The sequence below is a fragment of the Euphorbia lathyris genome, chromosome 6, assembly GCF_963576675.1.
Source record: "Euphorbia lathyris chromosome 6, ddEupLath1.1, whole genome shotgun sequence".
Taxonomy (NCBI): domain Eukaryota; kingdom Viridiplantae; phylum Streptophyta; class Magnoliopsida; order Malpighiales; family Euphorbiaceae; genus Euphorbia; species Euphorbia lathyris.
The window spans coordinates 50,571,563-50,596,771 of record NC_088915.1 but is presented as its reverse complement, the minus strand read 5'-3'; the positions used below and the strand labels follow the sequence as shown (position 1 = coordinate 50,596,771).

Below are 25,209 nucleotides of genomic sequence, written 5' to 3'. Positions count from 1 at the left end.
TGATTTGCTATTTTTTGTCTATAACAGATAAATAGAATTTAAAATAACTTAAAATATGTTCATGTATTCTATACCCAGAACCGTCTTAAACATTTTGGTAGCCCCGTATGAAACACTTAGAATTTTCATTTTTTTTTTTTACTTTAAAAGGCATAATTGAAAGGTCTAATACCTCATCACATCCAATTTATTTGGTGGGCTGAATAATCAAATACGAAGTTAATAAAAAGCAAAAAAACATAGTTAGGCCCCTTATCTTTCAGTTTTTGGTTTATTACGCCTTGACAAGCTGAGATTCAAGTTTTACCACTCAGACCAATCTTCATTAGCGACGTTAATTTCATCTGTATTTGAAATTATAAAAAATATATTTTTTTTTTATAGTTTGAATTAAGGTTTTTTCACAATCAAAACTAGTTTCAAACAGTGAAAAAATACAAATTTAGAATGTATCTAAATAAAAGATAAAGAGCTTAATGTATTTCTTTTAAGTCATCAAGGGTTTAATGTGACCAAAAATAATAGATAAAAGTTCAATAAATCTAAACAAAAAACAAATGGCTTAATGAACCACAAAGTAAGAGATCAGGGACCTTAAATTATACAAAAAATAAAAAAATTGGCCCCAAATTGGGTTTCTGTGCAATAGAGCACCTTGAACGAAAAATGATACTCAAACCGAACTATTTGAATAGTTTGGAAAAAGATAGGAAAAAATGAAGTATTATCAAAGAAATGTGAATTTTAACTGGTTTATAAACAAATAATTTTTATAATCACTAGAGGAAACACTCTCTCACACAGAGACGCAGTCGAAATACCATCGGGTTAACAGTGTACCACGACGTGGACGACACGAATGTCACACCGAAATAAGACCCATTGAACCGGTCTACTTTTACTAAAATTATATTTAATTAGAAAAAAACCATTTATAAACAGACCGGCACAGGTCGGACTAGACTCTTCACCAGTTACCGGTTGAACCAATGGGACCGGTCCGAGCCTGATAACATTGCCTTTAACCCAGTAGCACATTCAAACTAATCTCAGGACCCTTTACATCGTGAAGGTCACCAAAGTAGTAAATTCATATGGAGGCAAGGTTCGTACCTCTGACCTCTCACAAGGAGCTCACACCAACCACATTTGTTTAAACAAAGTGTTAGTTAATTCATGCCATGATAGTATGATTGTTTGTTATTAACTTGGCTAAACCCAAACCCTTTTTATCATTAGCACAATTAACCTCAAAATGCATCCATTTCCAAGTGGGTAATGGACAGAAAAAGCAGGCAACACAAACCACAACAAATCTGTCAAATCCAAAGCCAGCTCTTAATTCCAGATAATGAAAGATGTACGTATTTTAGCATCCAAACATTAAAATAATTACATCTCTAATTGAAAAAGAAAGGACTCACAGATCTTGATCTTCAACTAACCGGAATTCGAAATCAGCCAGTATAGATGTGAACATGAACGGCTAAGATGAGAATAGCGTAAAGAGTGAAGAAAATCAGAGTATGAATAGCTATAGCCTTCCCATTCGTCTTCATACTTCCGAACTCAAAAGTCCGGTTGTTTCCCGGTATTTGGAAAAGGAGTCCCGGCGTTAGCAGTATAAATAGAACCACACCGATTAACACAGGGCCCCAGTCTGCCATTTTAGGTTAGGGAAAGAAAGAAACAGTAATGGAAAAAGGAATGGGAAATGGTGATAAAAAGAGATGCTCAAGGCGTCAAGATGACGCTTCTTGGTAAGGTAAGGATTGACAGACAGGGACCCAGATTTTTGCGCTTCTACTGTCTAGAGTCGGTGCACGGGAATCCACCAATTTCTTTTTAAACGACGCCTATTTCAGCGTTCCACTCAATTACTGGATAAAAAAATATTATAAAATTTAGGGTAAATTCTAAAAAAAAACCCAAAGTGGTTTCACTTATTGATAAAAAAAACAAATTTGTACTTTATCTTTTGATAAATTGGAGATTGTGTTTAAGATCGTTAATCAAAACGCGGAAAAATAGCTAACTCCGTTAATTGGGTTGATGTGGCAGAGGGTATTTTTGTCCTATTTTTTTCTTGGATAAATTCCAAAAAAAAACTCATGTAGTTTCACTTATTGAAAAAAAAAGATCTGTGCTTTTTCTTTTGACAAAATTGAGATTATGTTTAAGACCGTTAACTAAAATGCAGAAAAATAACTAACCCCGTCAATTGGGCTAACATGGCAGAGGGTATTTTTATCCATTTTTTTCTTTCATATAAAAGGCATCCCTTCCCATCAAAAATCAATCATCAATTCAATTTGGGGTTTTTCCTCAATTTCTTCATAGATTGGAAAACCCTAGAACTCAAATCCTTAAAATCATTCATTCTACTGCATTACAAACCAAGATCATGAGTTCGAGCTCTAATTCATATAACTCCAAGCACTCCGTGGATCAAGGGCATGAAGTTAAATGTTTTTGCGGCTTCAGAATTCCAATACGAACGACATGGACGAAGAAGAACATCGGAAGAAGGTTCAGAGGATGTGCAAAGTATCCAGACTCAGGTTCAAGTTGAAGGGGGACCTTTTATATGAAAGAAAAAAATGGACAAAAATATCCTCTGTCATGTCAGCCCAGTTGACGGAGTTAGCTGTTTTTCCGTGTTTTGGTTAACGGTCTTAAACACAATCTCCATTTTGTCAAAAGAAAAAGCACAGATCCTTTTTTGTCAATAAGCAAGGTTGTAAAAAACGCTAAGCGCTAGTCGGGCGGACAGGACCCTCAAAGATTAATCGGGGATTAGTCGGAGATTAATCGGATTTGTATTTTTGTATTTTTCATTTATTAATCAACAAATTATTATATAAATACAATTAAAATATGTATTATACTATCTAAAAATAACAATATAAAATTATTTAATATAGAAAACATATATATTTGTAACATATATCTTTAAAATTGTGCAAATATCAACATTTAAACAACAATATCATTGAAACAACTTAAAAGTGAATTATAATAAAGCAAAAAAAATCACAATTAAAAATGCTTTGTTCATTGTTGTTTAGGCGGTGCCGAGCGGCCTAGGCGGAGCCCAAGCAGCTTAAAATCGCCTAGGAATCAATAAAACGTCTAAAGGGACTAATTGTAAAAAAATCGGAGTGAATTCTCGATTTTGAGCATCTAGGCGGTCATGGCGGCCTTCGTTTCGAACAGTGTCAATAAGTGAAACCACATGGGTTTTTTTTTTGGAATTTATCCAAGAAAAACAATTTGGACAAAAATACCCTCTGCCACGTCAGCCCACTTGACGGGGTTAGCTGTTTTTTCCGCATTTTGGTTAACGGTATTAAACACAATCTCCATTTTGTCAAAAGAAAAGGTACAGATCATTTTTTTTTGTCAATAAGTGAAACCACAGTGTTTTTTTTTTGGGAATTTACTCTAAAATTTATAAAAATAGAATTAAAATACTATATAATGTTATAGATATTAATTTATATTTATTTATTTTTAGAGGAATATTTATTTATTTTTTGTAAGCATATTATATTTTAATGGGATTAATTGATCTCACTTAATACATGGTAATATGGTAATTATGGCTCTACTTTGTTTTTAAGAAAAATTATGGCTCTTTACTATTAACATTAATTGGGTGTTTGTTAGAAGGGATAAAGACACGGGATATGAATAAAAAAACTGAGATGAGTTATCTCATATTTGTTTTCGAGATAGGCTAGGAAGATAAGAGAGGGATACGAGTCTTATTCCTCAAATCTTATACCCAAGAGGGGAGTGGTATAAGGAAGTGGAATAAACTCCTGCAATTTTAATATGATGGAAAATTTCATCTTATCCCTCAAATTAATGTTATGTAGTTTAAATAAGGTTAAAATAGTAAAATGAATTATTTTATCCATATCTCACGTACCAAACATTGAATAATAATTCTCGATTATCATATTTTTATCCTTATCCCAACCATTTATCCATATCTCAATCTTTATCCTTATTTCTATCCCAATAGAATAACAAACGCTCCATGAAGTTCAATAAAAATTAATTTGCTAAAAATACTAACGAAATTATCATTTTAAAATAGGTAATTAATGATTTTTCAAAAAAAAAAAATTTAATGATAACTTATATGAATATAACAATTAAATAAAATCAAAATTGTTATTATTTTGTTAATATTAAATAAATTTGCTTTATATGAACTTTGGTAAAGTTCGAATATTTGTATGCTATTATATAAAATTTAAGAGTCGTTGATGTATTTTACCATTTCATAATAGAATATATTTGAGTTTTAGTTTTATATATGACCTATTAGATAGATTAGAGATCTATCGATTTCTGTAAACTTATCGTGTCAAATTTTCGGACTACTACAAAAAAAATCAGATATTGGTTTCAAAAAAAAATTCAGATATGAATATGGCATGAAAATATATTTGTGTCAAAAACTTAAACCCAAATATGATATGTTCTTGGCACGAAAAACAGGACATGGCACAAGTTAAACACTATATGCAAACGGACATGACACAACTTACTAATAAGATCCGATCTATTTGAAGAATCCAAAGGATTCCAAACCACTCAAATAATCTAATCAATAATTATATCATGCAAAATGACATCAGATGGATAACGTCATTTCCACTTTCCTTGGAGTTAAAATGCCACGTGTGGAACTAGCGGTCCAAGTCTAAACGACTGTGGCCTAAGTTCAACGATGAACAGCACACAGACATCTAACAAGGCCCAAATTCAGCAAATGAGGTTTTAGCCCCCCAATCACAAGAAAATCTTCTGAAGTTCTACAAGATAAAGGATTCCTCCCAGGATCCAGACTCCTTAAAGGATTAGGAATTCTAAACTCTATAAGGATTCTTAAAGAGGTAGCAACCTTAATCTAATCAAACACTATAAATAGATAGGTATGATCACAAGGTTCGGTACGTTAACTACTACCTCTCAACTAGTTCATTCCCTTCAATCTAATCCAACCATAAACTGACTTAGACATCGGAGCGGGTTCGTCGGACTCCAGCCACGTCTGACTTACGTCATGTTTTACAGGTTCAATACGACGTCGGATTGATCCAGTGTTTTTGGCACGTAAGCAATATCAGGTAACTGGCTATCATTGGTGCGGTGAACGTGGACTTCGTATCCTCCACGATCGTTCAGAATATTTAGTCATGGATCCTCAATACATCCAATTGAATTCAATAAAAAAAATCAATTGAAATAGCAAGCAAGAAGTTCAACAGCAGCCCCAATTGGATCCTCAATACCAACTGCTAGTGGAAGACATATCCCGGATATTTAGCCAGAATATGGTTGCCATGCAGAAGAATATGGATGATATTGAAGCAACCCACGAGCGAGAGATGGTCGTTCTCCAAAAGCAACTAAAAAGGGAAAAAGAGGATCTCCAAAATAGGCCCGTTCAGGCAGCAGAATCCAGTCAGGAGTCCACTAAAACCCCAAAGGCACATTCCCGCAGTGTATCACTTATAAGGAGATATTCTCGGTCAAGGAGTCCTCCCCACCGACATGAAAAACCAAAGGAGAAGGATCCATCCCGGGCTTGTAGCAGAAATCATACCCCTTCTAAGCCCTCAAGCAACCGGCACAACCGTCCAGAGATAGATAAGCCAAAACCAAATGAAGCCACACCACTTAGCAAGGATAATGTATTGGAACTCTTTAGAAAGGATGCACTAAAGAAAAAAACTCACGAGATGGATATGTGGGCTTGTCAGATACATTAACACCTTAGATTCAACAACAACCAATGCCTCGGGGTTTCCAAATCCCAACTTTTGGCCAGTATGGAGGAACATGAGATCCAGTTACGAATGTAAAGAATTTTTAAAGGATTATGGAGGCAACCACCGCCACAGATGCAGTGTTGTGTCGTCTCTTCCTTACAATCCTAAAGGAATCTATAGCCTTCTAGTACGAGCAACTCCTGCCCGAATCGATCTACAATTTCAATTAGATGGCCGAGTCATTCATATATCATTTCATCACACGAATACCTGAAGGGAAAACGATGCAAGATCTCAATCGTACCATCCAGGCTGAAGAAGAGACATTGGCCTAGTTCATCAAAAAATTCCAAGCGTTGGCCATTCAAATTAAGGAATTTAGGTTGGAAGAGCCATTGACATTATGACAAGTAATTTCCAAAGTAGATCCCTTCAGTAAAGCATCATCACAACAAGGCCAAAAGACTTATAGGATCTTATGAAGATGGCCCAAAGCTACACATGGTGGGACAAGCACAGTTGAACCCATTACTAATAAATGATTCAACCTCTAGAGTTGACAAGCCCTCCCGAGACAAAGATAGGAGGGGGCTGAAGCACTAACAATCGTCGGGAGCAAAAGGATAAACCACAGCTATCCTTTAACGCTCCACAGAAGGAGATGCTCTTTTGGGTAGAGGATAATAAGATGTGAATCGAATATCCTCCGAAGCTCAAGAAGGGTCGAAAGCAATGGGAAGTATTGTCACTTCCACAAAAGTGAGGGGCATATGAAAGAAGATTGCAGAAAACTAATCCTAGAACTGGAAAAGCGGACATATCAGTTTCTCATCAATTACCGGGGTATTGGCAATCCGCAAAATTTGTATGTTGTCTGCTTTTGTGTTTAAATTTAGAACGAAAATTATTTTTCTTATGGAGGTGAAATGTAGTAGACATAAGGTTGAATTAATAAAACACATATTGTCTTATTCTGACTTTTTTTGTTCACTCTGTTAACTATGGTGGTGGTTTAGCTTTCTTATGGAAGAATAATAGCTCTACTAGTCTTCTTGGCTTCTGTAGAAATTTTATTGATATTAAAGTTACTATTCAAGGTTTATTGGAGTATTGATTGACCAGTTCCTATGGTTTCCCTGAGAGGTCCCATCATACTAAATCGTGGGATATGATTAAACATTTGTATGGAGGTTCTTCTGCTCATTGGGTTATTATAGAGATTTCAACGATATGCTCTTACATTCAGAAAAAAAGGACGGATGAATTCACCCTCCTAGCTCTTGTTGCTGGCTTCTCTAATAATGTGACTTCTTGTGGGATTTTTAAAATTGCTATACATGGACACTGTTTTACCTGGGAGAAAAGTCGTGGCTCCACAAATTGTGTAGAAGAAAAGCTTGACCGTGCTTTAGCTTCATCGTCTTGGTTGAACCTATTTAATATGGCTAAAGTTATTAATGAGGATGCTCATTGCTCGGGTCACTCTGCTTTTTTCTTTCAATTAATTCTCTCGGTTTTGCTTGGAAAAGATGATTTCAATTTGAGAACTCTTGGCTCAGTGAAGAAGGGTGTCAATATAAGGTGATTGATGCTTGGTGGTATTGTGATAACAATTACATTGTTGAATGGCAAAATAAGTGTGGGGAAGTGATTTTCGATTGGGGAGAGGAACTTCCTAATCAATTTAAATCAAAATTTTAAGTACTAAAGAAGACATATGTCGGCTTAAAAGGCGAACAGATCAAGTTTCTCATCAATTGATTTTGGAGGCGAGAAGTTACCTAGATTTGCTTATGTTGCAATAAGATATGTAATAAAGTCAACGGCCTACGAAGTTATGGCTCCAAGGAGGTGACTATAACTCTCATTCCTTACATACATCAGCAACTAACAGGGAGAGGAAAAATAATATCGAGCAGCTCAAAAACGATTCAGGAGGTTGGTGTGATTGGTATACAAGTTTAGGTACTACTAAATCAAAATTATTTTCAGGATTTATTTACTTTTGATGGATGTGATGTTGCTGAATTTCTTGAAAATGTGAATCCTAAATCGAATTCTGGAATCAATAATGATCTTACCTGTGTTTTTACTACTGAGGAGATTAAGACTCTTGTCTTCTCTATGCACCTTAACAAGAGCCATAAACCTGACGGTTTTAATCTTGGTTTCTACCATAACTATTTGGATGTGGTAGGATCACATGTTTCTACTCTTGCCTAAAGTGGTTGAATTCAGGTTCTTTGCCCGAGAATATCCATGAAACCAATTTATTTCTCATTCCAAAAAAATAAAAACCTGAATTTTGTTTCTGATATGCGTTGAACTGCATTCATTAATGTGATATATAAAATTATCTTGAAAGTTTTAGCAAACAGATTGAAGAACATCCCGCATCTATTTATTTCTCCATCTCAAAGTGCTTTCATCCCAGGTATGTTGATTTCCGACAATGTCATGTTGGTCTTTAAGGTAAATCACTATTTGCACCAAAAGTCCAAGAGAAAAACTAGTATTGATTCTTTAAAACTTGATATGTTGAAAGCTTATGGTAGAATTGAATAGGATTTTCTTAAGAAAATGATGCTTAAATTAGGTTTCTATGATATGTGGGTTCTGATTATGTTGTATGTGTGTGTAAAGCCAACAGGTACAATGTGATTAGTGGTTGTCATTCTGTCGGCCCTATTGTTCCTCAATATGGTCTGCGCTAGGGAGATCCAATTTTGCCTTATCTGTTTATTATTTATGCTGGAGGCCTCTCATTAGCTCTTTCCAATTTGGAAGAAAGGGGTATCATTCATGGTTGTAGTGTTTGTGAGGCATGCCCCTTCAATTTCAAATCTATTCTTTGCAGATGAAAGTTACTTCTTCTTTAGAGCTTCTCACTTTGAGGCTTCTGCTATTAAGCACTGCTTGCTGATTTATGAAAGGTCGCCATGTCAGAAGATCAATTTTGACAAATCCTCTACCCCATTTAGTAATCATTGTCCAACTTATATCAGCAATTTGGATACCTCTACTTTAGGCAATACCACAGTTGCTTTACCTGATAAATATCTAGGCCTACCTTCAATAATTAGGAGGAATAAAACTGATTGTTTCTGTTACATTAAAGGGATGGTTCGGTCTTGTCTGTAAAGTTGGAAAACTAGGTACTTATCTCGAGCTGACAAAGAAGTAATGCTCAAATCGCTTATTCAGGCATTGTCGTCTTACACATGAGCTTGTTTCTTTTACTTGAGATGTTGTGTTTTGATATAGAGAAAATGGTGAATTGTTTATGGTGGGGTTCCGCTGGGAGTGGAAAGTGTAGACTTTATTGGCAATCGTGGGATAGGCTTTGTATCCCTAAGAAGTTTGGAGGGATGGGCTTTAGAAAACTCCATCATTTTAATATTTCTGTTTTAGTAAACAAGGTTAAGATTAATTTCTAATCCATATTATTTAGTTGCTCGTGTGTATAAGGTTTGCTATTACCTAGATAACACTTTCTTGGAGGTAGAAATTGGTGATAATCCTAGTTATATTTGGTGAAGCTTACTTACTGCCCCAACCTTTGTTAGTCGAGTGCTCATCATATGGTGGGGGATGGAAAATATATCAACATTTGGAGTGAACTATGGCTCCCTAATGATCACAATCTGTGTGTGGAAAGTACTAGGCTGGATGATTTGGAGCTCGAAAATGTTGCAAATTTATTCGAAGTTGGTAGGGTTTTTTGGGATATGAATCTAATTGTTGAAATTTTTACGCCGGGGGATTAGTTGCTTATCCGAAAAAATCCTCTCAATCTAAGATTACTGGATGATTCTTGGTACTGGTCCAGGGATAGAAAGGGTGCTTACACTGTTAAGAGTGGTTACGAAAGCTTTATGTCTGAAATTGATGTTTACAATGGTCAATTGCAATCAGTTTGCAACTCAATTTAGAATCTTCATGTTCCTTCAAAGGTCAAGAATTTGTTATGGAGGTCTCTAGCCGGCTGCCTCCCATCAATGGAAAATTTGAAGTATCATCGGGTTCCGATCTCAGATGTTTGTCCAATTTATTCGAATAGTATTGAGGATACCTTTCATGCTCTTGTTTGTCGTGGTATAGCTCGAGGGATTTGTCACCTCTCTCCCATCAGTGACATTAGTTTCCAATTCTCTAATTTTATCAACTTTTAGGTATTTATCTCCTCCAAGCCTCGTTCTATGATTGAATGTGCTGCTATGATTTGTTGGATTGTTTGGGTTAATAGGAATGATATTATATGGAACTAAAAAATTTCTACAGCTTCTATCTTACTTCATAATACTGTTCATTTTCTTACTAATTAGAAAGCTGCTCAAATTTCTTGTAAAGCCTCATCTTTCTCATGTTGAGGCATTGGATCTTCATTAGTCTCCACTGGCTCCCTATTGCTTAAAAATCAACATCGACACCGCGATTTTCGAAGGGATATGTATAGCTGGGTTCGGGCGTGCCCTTAAGGGCTCTTTCGGTGAATTTGTAGCTGCTACCAATGGTTTAATTGAAGGGACATTGATGTTGTTCTGGTAGAAGCATTGTCTATCACGGAAGCATTGAGTTTGATCAATGATAAATTTTGAAACAATGTTCAAATAGAGTCAGATTCTCAGATTGTTATTTAGTCCATAGCTCACACACTAGAGGATTTATCACATTTTCATGTCATAGTCATCGATTATATTTATATGGGGTAAATTATATACATGATATACAACATTTACCATATTTCACTCTTTGGTATATAACTTTCATTTTTGCACACAAAACTCCACACTCTTATGTGACATCTCACTAAAATGTACAACAGGTAAAAATGATCGATCAATCTTGTTAACCACTTCATCAATGTAACACCTCATTAATTTTCACTCCTTAAAAATTAAATGTGGCCCCATATATTATTAATTTACTTTTATACCTTCAATATAAAAAAAATTCCCCAATTCTCTGTCTTATTTTTTCTCTCTAAAATTTATTTTTTTTAATTGTTCTCTCTAGTTGCTCTCTCTCTTTTTCTCTCTCTCAAATCTCTCTCTCTCATGCTCATCATCTTTTCAGGTTCTGCTTAAGAAAACGAAGATAACAGAAGATAACACTATGCGAAACGTGAAAAAATAAATTAAAGCTCAAGATCACTAGGTCAAAGTAAATTCTTTTCCACTGAATTTTGTATTTCTATTGAGATAAATTTTTATTTTGTTTGTGCTAATCAACTCATGTATGAACACATTCTTTTCATAACTAGTTGAGGAAATATGTAGGATACACATAGGGTTGCAACACATTGTATGATGTGTGTATTCTGCATATCTCTCCTGAATTTTTATTTGAACTTGAAAAGATGACGAGCATGAGAGAAAGAGAGATTTTAGAGTAATTGGAGAGAATAAAGTTTACGAGAGAGAATGAATTAAAATAAATAAATTTAGAGAGAGAAAATATGAAAAAATATGAGAGAATTAGAGAATTTTTATTTATTAATTAGGGTATAAAAGTAATTTAATAATATGTGGGGCCCCATTTAATTTTTAAAGAGATAAAATTGATGAGATGCCACGTTGACCATGTGGGTAACAGCGTTGACCAGTCATTTTTATATGTTGTACACTTTAGCGGGAGGTCACTATAAGTTTGTGGAGTTTTGTATGAAAAAATGAAAGTTGTACACCAAATTGTGAAATGTGGTAAAAGTTGTACATCAGGTATATAGTTTACTCTATTTACATGCCTAGCAAACTTGTTATTAATTCTATTCGTTTTGTGAAGAGATCGAGAAACGGTTCAACTTATGTTTTGGCTAGAACTGTCTCTAATGTCTCTAATAATAGAGATGAAAATTACTGCAGGGGTGAATGGTTTTTTTTGTCCCACCTGCTTCTTTTGTAATGCTTTACTCGCTGATTCTTAATACAATCTTTACCTTAAAAAAAAGTAAAAGTAGTTATTTAGGGAGAGAAAATATAAAAATGGTGATTTGAAGAATAAAAAATTGCGGTTTTATGAGAAATGTCATTCCAAACCAATTTAATTCTTTCATTTTTCTATTTCGAAATCAACATCGGTCATTTTGACTTGGTCAACGATAAGATGAAACATTATATTAGTAAAGTTCAAAGTTCATAAACCATAATGTCATATTTTAAAGCGTATAATCTGTAATTAGAGTAATGCAAAATTCAACAATCATAAGTGTAATTTATTCAAAAATCAACCCATGGCTAAATAATTTATTAGTAATTTTTTATTATTTAACACGTTGTTAATCTTTAATTAAAGTAATGCAAAATTCAACAATCATAAGTGTAATTTATTCAAAAATCAACCCATGGCTAAATAATTTATTTTTTATTGTTAATCTTTTGATCATTCGATTTAATTTTTTAAAATTTTTTTAACTGATTATATTCAGAATAGAATAGATATGTAAATAGAAAATAATAAAGTAATATGATATGTTTTTTTTAGTAAAAAAAAACATTATTAGATTGCTGATCTTTCAATTTTTGGTTCATTAAGCTTTTTGATCTTTTAAATGTATTAAGTCCATGATTATTTATTTTTTGTCTCATTAAGCTTTTGATGATCAAAAAAATTGTATTTTTCATTATTTTAGAGCAGTTTTAGATGTGTAATTTAACTATAAGAAAACTGTAAAAACCTTAATTCAAACTGCAAACAAAATATTTTTTTTAATAATTTCAAACGTATTTTTAATAGAATTAGATATTTATAACTTATTAATTTAGGCATTAAGAATTTAATTAGACTAAAATAAATGATCAGGAATTTAATATATTTAAAAATCTAAAAGATGATGAATCTAATAATGTGTTTTCTTTTTATCGCATATGGAAATTAAAAGATATATTTCATTCAAAATCTACGTATATAAAACATTGAAGTTTTTTTAAAACAGAGCAACTAAACTGTTAAATTAGGGATAAAGTACTAAAATAGGTCTAAGGTTTTTAGGGAAGTACTAATTTAGACTTAATGTTCAAAATAGTACCAATATAGGTTTAACGTTTACAACATAATATTAATTTAGGCGTAACATTTACAATATAGCATCAATTTAGGCCTCACGTACAAAATAGCACCAATATAGGCTTAACGTTTACAAAATAATACGAATTTAAGCTTAACGTTTTACAAAATATATACAATTTAAGCTAAACGTCATAATTAAATTAATTATATTATATTCTTTCCCTATTAACTTTACATGTTATCTTTTTATTTAGTTCTATATTCTTATTTATTATAATACAATTAATTAGTATTTTTACCCATTAAAATCTTATATTTGTTTTTCAAAAATGATTTCATGACTACTAAATTTTATTGTTCATGTAATATATGCAAACTAAAAGTAATTGAATATCCACAATATTTTGATACATATCAGTGTTTGAAATATTGTGGATATTCAATTACTTTTAGTTTGCATATATTACATGAGCCATGAAATTTAGGAGTTATGGAATGGTTGATGAAAAACAAATATAAGGTTTTAATGGGTAAAAAACTAATTAATTGTAATAAATAAGAAAATATAACTAAATAAAAAAAACATATAAAGTTAATTGGAAAAGAATATAATATGATTAATTTAATTGTAACGTTTAGTTTAAATTGGATATATTTTGTAAGCGTTAAATTTAAATTCGTATTATTTTATAAACGTTAAGTCTATTATTTTAGATAGAAAAACTTATGGAAAGCTCTGCCCTTCCAACCTACCCTGATCTACCTTCAACCAGCTGAACAGGCAAAGGTAACGTAGGAGACATCTCCCATCTGAATCACTCAATCTCTTATCCGCGGATAGATTACGAGGAGCTGGGATGCTTCTGAGACAAGGGAAGAAGATTCTTTACCGAACCGAGGGAACTCACCTTACTTGACTTCGACTACTCGTTACTTCGGAAAGTGGGCAACTCCTTTTCCCTGGCCTAGCAGAGTTGGTTTTTGACTCCTTAATTCCTGTCTATTCGGAAAGCAGGAAAGTCTGTCTTCGTGTCTATTGGATCCTATCTTCTTGGCACCCGTCTTTCAAGGAGTTGAAGCTAGAAAGGGAAAGGCAAATTAAGGGTAGGCTATCTCTGAGATGCTTGGATTTTTCAAAACTCCATGGACATGCAGAAGAGAAATGCTATCCCCACTCGGACCAAGACATAACTTTGACTTGTTCAAATAACAATTAAGGTGAAGCAGGGTCAGGAACAACGAATCTCTTTATGATAAAGAGATTCATTTTGCAAGTTCGTTATTACGGGTAGCTCCTACAAAAGATCGGTCTAATGACGTATACAATACTTAAATTCTCGATGTAGATGCTACATAGTTGGTTCTCATCCTTCAGAGACTACGAGTGTAATAGGAGCATCCGTCGACGATTAAAAATTTTCCTCCATTTTTCTAGTCATTTTTATGATCATCGATCCTCGAGGGGTCCCTTTACCATTCTGTATAAATGCGCTATTCTATTTGTACAGATATGGTAGGGGGCACATTCAAGCCTTGTTTGTCCACTAGATTAGTTCCGAGTTCTTCGCGCCATCACGCGGGGTAGAGCAGTTTGGTAGCTCGCAAGGCTCATAACCTTGAAGTCATGGGTTCAAATCCCGTCTCCGCAACATTTTTTTTACAAAAAAAATCCGAGTTGTCCCCGTTAACTAGTAATTCATTTGATCCTGGAACAGAAGACATTAGATCCAGCTTTGGGCTCAGTACCTCCATTAGGTCACTGACTCCCATTTACGTTGATTGGACAACCAGCCTTAACGGCGCTCTCTTAGCTTCTCTCGTTGGGAAGCATTTGAGGGCAGGAGCTTTCATTTGGGTGACCAGTAGATAGATACCGGGGTTCTCCCCTCCTTTCTTTGCCAGGAGAGAGGAAATACTTGGATTGGGATCCTTGGTGTTACTATCGGGTTATATGGAAAATGATGGTGATTCCATGCTTTTGGGCTAGGCATTGGAATGGGATTGGGCGGGCCCGGTGAAGAAGCATTGGATCCCAGAGATGGAATGGGAAATGGACAAGTAAAGAGGCGGGTTGATTAGTTATGGTTGGAGGGCTACGAACTCCTTCTCAAATTTAAATTCGTATTATTTTATAAACGTTAAGTCTATATTGGTGCTATTTTATACGTGAGCCCTAAATTGATGCTATATTATAAATATTAAAACTGAATTAATATCATGTCGTAAACGTTAAACTTATATTAATACTATTTGGAACGTTGAACTAAATTGTTACTTTCAAAAAAAATTTTAAGCCTGTTTTAGTAGTTTATGTTATTAAATTATTTACCAATGTGCTATGACATTAATAAAACAAGAGATGGACCCACCAATATCATTTGATACTTTGACTAGTCATTTGCAGCGGCACCTTGAGATGATAAGAATAAAGGCAGAAAAGATATTATTAAGCTCATTTTCTTTCTTTCTTTTTTCTTATTTTTAGTTGGATATATTAAGTGTTTAATCTTTTATTTTATTTTTTTTTATGGGTAGGATAGGAAAGGAAAAACAAAACACCATAGAAACAAAGATTTAGCTTGGGATCAGTTTAGGAAAACCGACTCCAATCATATCATTACTCAGAAGAGAAGAAAGGAAGTTAGGAGTAAAAGAGAAGGTAGAAACTCCCAGACTCCTCATGTGACCTTCTTCTGCAAGACGGTCTGCCACCCTGTTTTGTTGCCTGAAAATGTGACAGAAATTGATGGACTCGAAAGAAGAACAAAACCTTCTTATCCCTTTGATTAAGTTTTTGCTACTTAGACAAGTAGAATTCAAATCAAAGATCATTCTGATAGCTTCCATATTGTCAGATTCAACGAGCAGCTTTTTCAAATCCAGATTAATAGCTAATCTTTTAATCTTTTAATTCTGGTTTCTTTAGATTTTTAATAAATTTTTTTTGAAATAATTAAATTCTTAATAATTAAATTAATAAATTATAAATATACAATTCTATTAAAAAAACAGTATTAAAGTAAATATAAAAGACACCTAACCTAACTTTATATGTATTTAAAATTATTAAAAATTATATTTTATATAGTTTGAATTAAGATTTTTATAGTTTTCTTATAACTAAATTATATAATTAAAATTTACTATTAAACAGTAAAAAGATACAAATTTCGAATACAGATGTAATAAATAATAATAACTAATAGTATGTCAAAATTACATATTTTGTCATCAAAATTTTAATTAAACTAAAAATAAATAATTAGAAATTTAATATATTTAAATAAAAAATAAAAGATGAAGGGGTCAACGAAATAAAAAATAAAAAACAAAGGACTTAATAATATATATTTTTTTTTTTTTGAAGAAATAATATATTTTTTTAGTCTAGAATAAACGGTGATGGTGCGTTTAACCAATCAAATGGTGTTCATCAAAAAAAAAAAAAACCCCAATCAAATGGTGTGCTTTTCATAAAATTTAATTCCATTGCTATCTATAAGAAAATGATGCTCTCTCAGCCTTATCCTTCCATAATTTCCGTTACTAACCCGCACTTATAAAGTTTAGGTAAAGTAAATAAAATGATAAAATATTCCATGTTTTAGCTTTGCAGGAATCCTATTCGCTTTTTACTTTACAATCTTTATTTGGGTATATATTCGACTCTCATCATGCAGATAAAATTCACATTTTCGATCTTTTTAAATTTTACGTATAAATATCTTTAACTTTAAATTTAACATGCACATTAAATTTATAGAATAAACATTAAACCTAGTCATTATGTGTTTTCCGCATTTTATTTGTGTAATACCTAGAATTTTAACATGTTATAGCCAATTAAAAAAGAGCACTTTTTTTTTCTCAAACCACGAGCTAATTTTAGAGGGTCCGTACCATCACGGCGGCATCTTTTAAACAATGTTCATATCCAAAGTAATTATCATTGGCTAATTAGTAGGCACTTCAAATGGATGGGACAAATGGCCTAAGCACCGCGGTGACATCTATAAACAATGTCCATACACCTCAAATGGGTGCCACGACTGACCCGAAATTTAAAATTGCTCTGTCTAAAGTGAAGTTCTGGTTAAAGGTGGAAGATTCCTTACTTTTCGACCACATCCCTTGTGTTGTTATGTTACATAAAAATTACTAATTTAAAGTGATTGAGATCTCATACTTTGCAGTGGCGAATATAGGATTCGTCGTGGAGGGGCCGGTTTTGCACGTGTGTGTAAAAAAAAATTGCTAAATTGAACTTGCTTAAATTTTTTTTTTGTATATATACGTGTTATAATCTGAATGGTCAATAACTAATTTTTAAGTATCAATGTAAACTTTTTCAAAATTAAGCTAGATTTTTAACATGTAAAAAAATTGTGTTCAATTAAAAAAATTTGGATTTAGGATGTGAGAAAGCTTAACAGGATAAAAAAAAATATTAGAAATTTGGATGTGAGCGAGCCTAATAAGACAGAAAAAGGAATTTTGGATTTGAGGGGACTTAATCGGTAAAAAAATTAGAAATTTGGATTTAGGAAAGACCTTAACACTTCTTAGGCCATTTTGGATGTGCTAAACTAGCACGCCATTAATATTTATTAGAGACAGTAGGCTGGAACCACCCCTGTTCAGGTCAATTTATCAAATACTCAATCAAATTTCTATGTCAAATGTCCAGCTTATCAAATATTTAAAGTTTAATCAAATTATCAATTTAACATCCTAATCTTTAAATTTTGTGGAGACAGGAATGACCGAAATTACCCCTATTCATGGTAGTTCCGACGACGGGAGGGGCTTGGGCCCCTCCCTATATACGCCCCTATTGAAATAGTTGGATTAAGCTTTTTGAAATAACAAGGAAAACGTAATTTTCAATTATTGAAACAAAAGCGAGGTTGAAGCAACCATCATACTTAAGTGAGAAAGTATAGTGTCATTTTATCATGTGTTGGTAGGATCGGTCCTGATATTTTATTGACTATGAACGAAATAAAAAATAATAAATCTTTAATAAAAAATTTATACTTAAAAATCTAAAATATAAAATTTAGATTTATTTTAGATTTAAAATATTATATTATTTGATCTACTTTTACTGAAAGTGTTATACAGAGGATTTTACATATATATCATAAAATTAAAAAATTTAGACCCTATTTAGACCTGGGCTCCCGGCCTATGCCCAGGGCCCGCCATGTGTGTTGTTGGAGCGCACTATATGAGGATTCGTTTTTAAAAGTTGGAATAATCATAAAAAGCCTTTAGTTTTTGGTTATTGATCCATCATTCTAAAAGAAAAAGAAGAGAGAATGAATGATTGGGCAGGTCCGCTGATAGCAGCTGCGTTGTTTGCTTTTCTATCGCCGGGAATGGTGTTTCAAATGCCTGGTAAGGAAGGCCCTCTTGGTTTCATGAACATGAAGACCAGCATAGCTTCCATATTCGTTCACTTGGTTATCTACGGTTTGCTTCTCATTTTGTTTTTCGTTGTTCTTCATATACATCTCTATGTATAGTATAGTATAGTATAGTATAGGACTCACTTTCATGTTCCATTTTCAGATAACTTGTTTTTCTTTTTCCCTTCTGCTTCAGTTCATACATATTTATGATTACTGGTAGACCCAAAAACAACTTCTCATTTTCTTACAACTAACCATCACAACTGATCATTCCGAATAAATTGAAATTATACACAAAATATTATGCATTTAGCAATAAAAATTGCAGAGTCCTGTCCCATCCCATATGATGCTATTCAAAAAAGGCATAGTGTTAAACAATCCAATTTGTAAAGTATGATTCATTTAGAAGAAACAAAAGCAACCAATTTAGAAATTAAAGAATTGCACGCTCCAAAACCATATGAGTTTATCAAACATAGATGGAATGGCTATGAACCGATGTACATATGGACTCCAATGGCTAACAAGAAGATGCAAATGAGAGCAAAGTAAAGAACAGCATGAACCAGAATCGAAACTCCACTAGTCTGAAAGTTGCCAAACTCGATGAATCGATTGCGACCTGGAATCTGAATGAGAAGACCTGGCGTTAATAGTATGAATAGCACCACTGCTATGAAAACTGGCCCCCAATCAGACATCTTCTTTTCTTAATTTCCTACTTCTCAATGAGGAGGGGATTATAAAGGTGGGTTTATTGAGAATAAGAGACAAAGATTGATGACTAGGAAAAGTGGAAGCTTACAGTATCAAGCTATTCTCTTTCTCTTTCTGTCTTGACATCTCATCACATCACATGCTCATGCTCTTCTTCAACACGAAGGAAGCTTCCTTATAAATACTTAATTGCTCACTTAGTCGCAATAAAAAACAAGATTAAACTTTTTTTTTTTTTTTTTTTTTGTGAATTATGTATGAGTAAATCTCAAATCCAACTGATTTAGGAGTACCGAACCCAGTTCTAACTAGTAATGTGCGAATGGAATGAAATGAAATGAAATGAATGAATTAATTGAATCTTACATCAATTGTTATGTCAATAACTAATTTAGTTCCGAGCCATTTTAATTTTTTTTCACCAGCGAATGAGATTTCAAGCAATATGGATAATATTGATATAATATTGAGATTACAGGTGCTAAAAAAAACTGTTGGTTTTAGTTTAGTGGTATAAAAAAAGCAGGTCCTAATTACTTAGGAGAAGGAGATTCTGGTTTAGGGATTTGGTTTGCTCCATCATCACTCCACTTAAAGGGGTTTGATTTGATGCACTAATTAATTACCAGTTTAATACATGTAACCAATTAGAGGGCAACAGTGCACTGCTAATCCAATTCAACAAGCATCAACCTTTTTTTGCTTTGTGGCTTCCTCTTCGGAATATCACTCACTAACTATCAATAAACAATGACATTGTAACAACAACCAAAATAAAAAGAAATAAACAATGACATGACATTTATCTCAACCTCAATTTCCAAAAATGACCTAATTTCCTCCCTAGATAGGATTTAACCATATGTTCAAGACAACATCAATTTTATCAATTTATGTATAACTAACCAATCAATCAATTAAATTGGTTGGTTTGAGGAGTTAAAAGTATCAAATCGGTTAAGTTAAAGATTTAAAATTCAAATTCTAATATATACATAAAACTTTAGTTAAGAGATGGTTCATTTAAAATGTATCTAACAAACCTTAAACTTAATAATACAAAAACTATCAAAATAATGATGAGGGCATCCCTCAAACTACAACGACCCCGAAGCCAAGAGATGATGACCTTGGAGAGCCACCCAAGGAGGAAGAGAACAACGACAGCCAACAGAACACACGGAGCGTGTTTTCCAGTACACGGGACGTGAAGGGGTCTAACTCCGGAGAAAAGTCCAGGAGGTCACCTACGCAGAGTTTGTTGCCTTGTGCGCGGAGCGTGGGTTGGGCTCTCGAAGCGAACGAGTTCCAGGAGGTCAAAGACACGGAGGGTGCCCTACAGAACGCGGAGCGTGAAGATTACCAGCCAGCGTCCCCAAGATCAGAAGCTCACTCACGCTGAGCGTGTCTGGGTCGAGAATGACTTCCTCCCCAAGTTCTTGATGCTGGGAACCATTTCTGCCACACCCTATTTACTATTTTGCCACCACCCCTTATTCACTAAACTGCCATTAATACTTTCTTCCCCTATTTTTCCCCTATTATTTATGTTATGTTGGAAATCCTAGTGAAGGGTTTTTAGTCTTTTCCCTTGAATGAGAGGAGGTATAAATTCCTTTCTTTTTGTAATGGACATAACTTTTGATGAATTAAAACTATAGCCTCCATTGGAGCTTTGGATTTCTATCCTTGGGTTTATTCAACCTTCTAGTTTAGCTAGAGAAGATTTGTATTCTTTGTGAGTTTAAGACTAAAACTCTCAGTCGACTTCAATCTACATCAGTTGGTATCAGAGCCGAGTCGTTTTCCTTTCCGAAGACTTCTTCTCGGAAATGGTTCAACCACGTATCTCAAACGAAGCCACTGGATCCCACGAGAAACGATTTAAAGTGCTAGAAGGCACCGTGAAGTAGTTAACGGACTCTCTATGGGTGTTGGAAGAGAAGCATGAAACGAGTACCCGGGAGATCCTTCTCGCCATTGAAGGGCTAAAACTTCAGGGCCGAAATACTCAAGGTCTCCTAGCCGGAGAACCTCACCGGCGGCAAGAAGAGACACACCGTCCTCAACCCGATCGACAACCAACACCACCACTAAGAAGAAACTATGCACCACAACTAATGGACCCTCGAGTTCATGAGGTAAGACGCACTAATCCCGTTATCATTCGAAACGCCGATAGTGATAGTGATGGCGATTTGTTCGATGATTTTGAGATGCCTAGGATTGCTAAGAATATGGGGATACATATGGATGATAATGTTATGAATGATAGGGCTAGAAATGCTATGAATGTGAATGATATTGTTGGTCCCGCGTATGTGTGTGCTGGGAATTTGGATATTGTGCATAATGATGTTGTAGGTGGTTACGGAAGGGAAAACTTCGGTTTGAATGACCCGTATGGGGGTCGAGGTAATGAAAGGGGCGGGTATAGAGGAGAGTCGAATGAGAGAATGGGGTATGACGAAAATTTTGAGAGGGATGATGCCTTCAAATTAAAAGTGGACCTGCCGTCATTTGGGGGAGAACTCGACATAGAAGGGTTTCTCGATTGGTTACTTGAAGCAGAGAGAGATTCTTTGATTATGCGGGTATACCGGAGGATCGAAAGGTCTGTTTAGTTGCCTATCGATTGAAGGGAGGAGCTTCGATTTGGTGGGATAACGTGAAGGGGGGGAGAAGAAGAGGAGAAAGGGAGCCGATTAGATCTTAACTTAGAATGAAGTCAATGTTGAGGGAGCGGTTTCTACCACCCGACTACAAGCAATACATCTATAGCTCATATAGGAATTTCTCTCAAGGATTGAGGAGTGTGCACGTGTACACCTCGAAGTTCTTGCGGCTTTCGGCAAGTGCTAACTTATCAGAAACCGAAAGCCAAAAGACTTCAAGGTATCTTGAAGGACTAAGATACAACATTCAAGACCGGATTGGAACACAAATGGTGATTCGGGTCCAAGACGCTCGAAATCTTGCATTGAAGGCCGAGTCTCAATTGAGTTTGATGGGGCATGATGGATATAGGAGGGTCGGAGTTGAGAATGTGTATGGAGGGAGAGGGGCTCCCAAGGGAGTTGACAAGGGCAAGGGGATTCCTAGCTCGAGTGATTCCAAGGCGCCTAATGCGGGTAAAGCGCCTAGTGGGGATGCAAGGCTTTTTAAGGCGGCACAACCTCCTAGGGGCAACAACCCCTATGCAAGACCGGCTCCATTTAAATGTTTCCAATGCAATGAGCCGGGTAATCGTTCCAATGAATGCCCCAAGCGGAGGAGTGCCAATATGGTTGAGCGGTACGATGACAAAGATGAGTATGAGGATGAGGGGGATGTATGTTGTGATCTGATCGATGATGAGAAGGATAGAGAGTATGATGGTGGCCGGGTTATACACGTAGTGAGGAGGCTCTTGGTCTCAAGTAAAGTAGAAGCGGATCAACGACACCAACTATTTTGAACCCGATGTCTAGTACAAGGGGTGAAGTGTAATGTGATAATTGACAGTGGCAGCCAAGAAAACATCATTAGTGACACCATGACCAAGAGGTTCGGGTTGACTATTGAGGCTCACTCTAGCCCGTATAGTGTGGGGTGGATCAATAATGTGGGAGAGATGAAGGTCACCCAAAGGTGTTGGGTACCCCTTGAGATTGGAGTACCGGGATGAGGTCTATTGTGACATTATGGAGATGGATGCTTGCCACCTATTATTGGGGCGTCCTTGGTAATTTGATAGGGATGCTACTCATACTGGAAGGAAGAACACCTATCGGTTTTTGAAGGATGCAGTTCGATATGTGCCCACACCTCTTGTGGGAGAAGCTAAGGCCAAAGGAAAGTCTACCTTGATTGTTTGCCCAACTCATAAGGTGTTCCTTAACGAGTGTGAGGAAAGTCAAATGGTCTATGTAGTGATGGTAAAATCTAGTATGCCATCGGATGGAGTAGAAAGTGAAAAAGGAGAGGTTCCGAAAGATGTGGAGAGGTTGTTAAACGAGTTTCGAGATGTGTTTCCGGAAGAACTATCGTATTGGTTACCACCTCTAAGGGACATTCAACACCATATTGATCTCGTACCGGGAGCTAGCTTACCTAGCCTCCCTCATTACCGAATGAGTCCCAAAGAGAGTGAGGTTATGAAGGAGAAGGTGGAGGAGCTAATCAAGATGGGATATGTGAGAGAGAGTATGAGCCCATGTGCAGTTCCGGCTTTATTGACGCTTAAGAAAGACGGGTCGTGGAGAATGTGTGTGGATAGTCGAGCCATCAACAAGATCACCATACGGTACAAGTTCCCAATTCCCCAACTTGATGATATGTTTGATCAATTGTGTGGGTTCAAGGTCTTTTCGAAGATTGATTTAAGGAGTGGGTACCACCAAATCAGAATTAAGGTGGGAGATGAGTGGAAGACGATGTTTAAGACGCGTGACGGGTTGTATGAGTGGCTAGTGATGCCGTTTGGGATGACCAATGCACCGAGTACTTTTATGAGATTGATGAACCTAGTCCTTCGACCGGTGATTGGGAAGTTCGTAGTGGTCTACTTTGATGACATCCTCATCCATCGTAAGACGTTGGAGGAGCACGTGGAGCACTTGAGAGCCGTACTTGTATTACTTCGGGAGAATTAACTCTTTGCTAACACGAAGAAGTGTGATTTTGTGATGGAGAGTTTAGTGTTTCTCGAATATGTGGTAAGTGGAAACGGAATCTGGGTTGATGAAGAAAAGGTTAGAGCTATTCGGGAGTGGCCGACTCCGAAAGCCGTTGGGGACATTAGAAGTTTTCATGGGTTAGCCACTTTTTATAGGCGATTCATCCGAAATTTCAACGCCATTGTCGCTCCCATGACCGAGTGTTTGAAGAAGGGGAGAGGCTTCAAGTGGGAAGATGAACAAGAGGGCAGTTTTGCATTGATTAAAGAAAAGCTAAGCACCGCTCCGGTCTTAGCATTCCCAGATTTTGACAAGCTCTTCGAGGTTGAATGTGATGCAAGTGCAGTAGGAGTTGGGGGAGTGTTGATGCAAGAGAGGCGACCCATTGCTTACTTCAGTGAGAAGTTATGTGAGTCACGAAAAAAGTGGGCCACTTATGATAAGGAATTTTATACGGTTGTGCGGGCTCTCAAGACGTGGGAGCACTATCTCATTGGAAAGGAGTTCATGTTGTACACCGACCACCAAGCCCTCAAGTACTTGGGAAGTCAAAAGCAACTCTTGAGCTCTATGCATACTAGATGGTCCGCCTTTATGGACAAGTTACCCTATAAGCTTCTCCATAAAGTGAGTCAACAAAATAAAGTGGCGGATGCTTTGAGCCGAAGGGTAGTACTCCTCAAAATAGTAGCCTTGGAGTTAGTGGATTTTGAGCACATCAAGAGGGAGTACTATGATGATCCGGACTTTGGAAGTGAGTGGGAGAAATGTAGAAGTGGCACCGAGGGAGGCGGGTATCAGTTGGTTGACGGGTTTCTCATGAGGGGTAGCCAGTTGTGTCTTCCGGGTACGTCCATATGAGAACGAGTGATTCGGGAACTACATGGAGGAGTTTTAGGATGTCATTTTGGTAGGGACAAGACCTTTGAAGCGGTTAGCTCCCGTTATTTTTGGCCAAAATTGAGAAAAGATGTGGCGTATATCGTGGAGCGATGTGAGAATTGCCAAACTTCCAAGGGACACGCTACTAATCCTGGATTATGTATGCACCTCCCCATTCCGGAGACCATTTGGGAAGACCTTTCGATGGACTTCGTATTGGTGCTACTGAGGACTCAACGTGGTATGGATTTCATATTCGTGGTGGTGGAAAGATTTTCAAAAATGGCCCATTTCATCCCGTGTCGAAAGACCAATGATGCCACCGCCATTGCTAAGATTTTCTTCCGCGAGGTGGTGAGATTACATGGGGTTCCGAAGAACATAGTGTTGGATCGGGACACGAAGTTCGTTAGCCACTTTTGGCGAACTCTGTGGGCTATTCTTAGAACCACTTTAAAGTTTAGTACCACGGCTCACCCACAAACGGATGGGCAAACCGAAATGGTTAACCAGACATTGGGAAACCTATTGAGGAGAAAGTGTCAGGACAAGCCAAAGATGTGGGATTATGTGATTGCCCAAGCCGAGTTTGCTTACAACTCCGTCGTAAGTTCCACTACCAGGAAGGCTCCTTACGAGGTCGTGTACACCAAGGCACCCGACCATTCACTTGATTTGGGAGAGGTTCCATAGGGAGAGAAAAGGAGTATAACAACCTATAATTTGGCAAATGATTAT

General features: G+C 35.8%; 3 protein-coding genes and 1 non-coding gene across 4 annotated transcripts; 2 read left to right on the top strand and 2 right to left on the bottom strand.

The window, feature by feature from the left end:
* Positions 1-1,317: 1,317 nt before the first annotated feature.
* On the bottom strand, positions 1,318-1,819 carry LOC136234183 (uncharacterized). Its single transcript, XM_066023971.1, has one exon. The coding sequence runs from the start codon at positions 1,665-1,667 to the stop codon at positions 1,458-1,460; it is 210 nt and encodes a 69-aa protein (XP_065880043.1). The 5' UTR covers positions 1,668-1,819; the 3' UTR covers positions 1,318-1,457.
* Positions 1,820-14,372: 12,553 nt separating this feature from the next.
* TRNAM-CAU (transfer RNA methionine (anticodon CAU)) lies at positions 14,373-14,446 on the top strand. Its single transcript has one exon. It is a non-coding gene; the product is annotated as a tRNA-Met (tRNA).
* A 3,642-nt stretch (positions 14,447-18,088) lies between these two features.
* Positions 18,089-18,403, top strand: LOC136233109 (uncharacterized). The gene has a single exon (XM_066022675.1). It carries the CDS (start codon positions 18,119-18,121, stop codon positions 18,323-18,325), a length of 207 nt encoding a protein of 68 aa, XP_065878747.1. The 5' UTR covers positions 18,089-18,118; the 3' UTR covers positions 18,326-18,403.
* Positions 18,404-18,581: 178 nt separating this feature from the next.
* On the bottom strand, positions 18,582-18,915 carry LOC136233108 (uncharacterized). Its single transcript, XM_066022674.1, has one exon. The coding sequence runs from the start codon at positions 18,913-18,915 to the stop codon at positions 18,703-18,705; it is 213 nt and encodes a 70-aa protein (XP_065878746.1). The 3' UTR covers positions 18,582-18,702.
* Positions 18,916-25,209: the final 6,294 nt, after the last annotated feature.

Coding starts and splice junctions, on each gene's coding strand:
- LOC136233109 (XM_066022675.1), top strand. CDS start 18,119: ATGAATGATTGGGCAGGTCCGCTGATAGCAGCTGCGTTGTTTGCTTTT.
- LOC136233108 (XM_066022674.1), bottom strand. CDS start 18,915: ATGTCTGATTGGGGGCCAGTTTTCATAGCAGTGGTGCTATTCATACTA.
- LOC136234183 (XM_066023971.1), bottom strand. CDS start 1,667: ATGGCAGACTGGGGCCCTGTGTTAATCGGTGTGGTTCTATTTATACTG.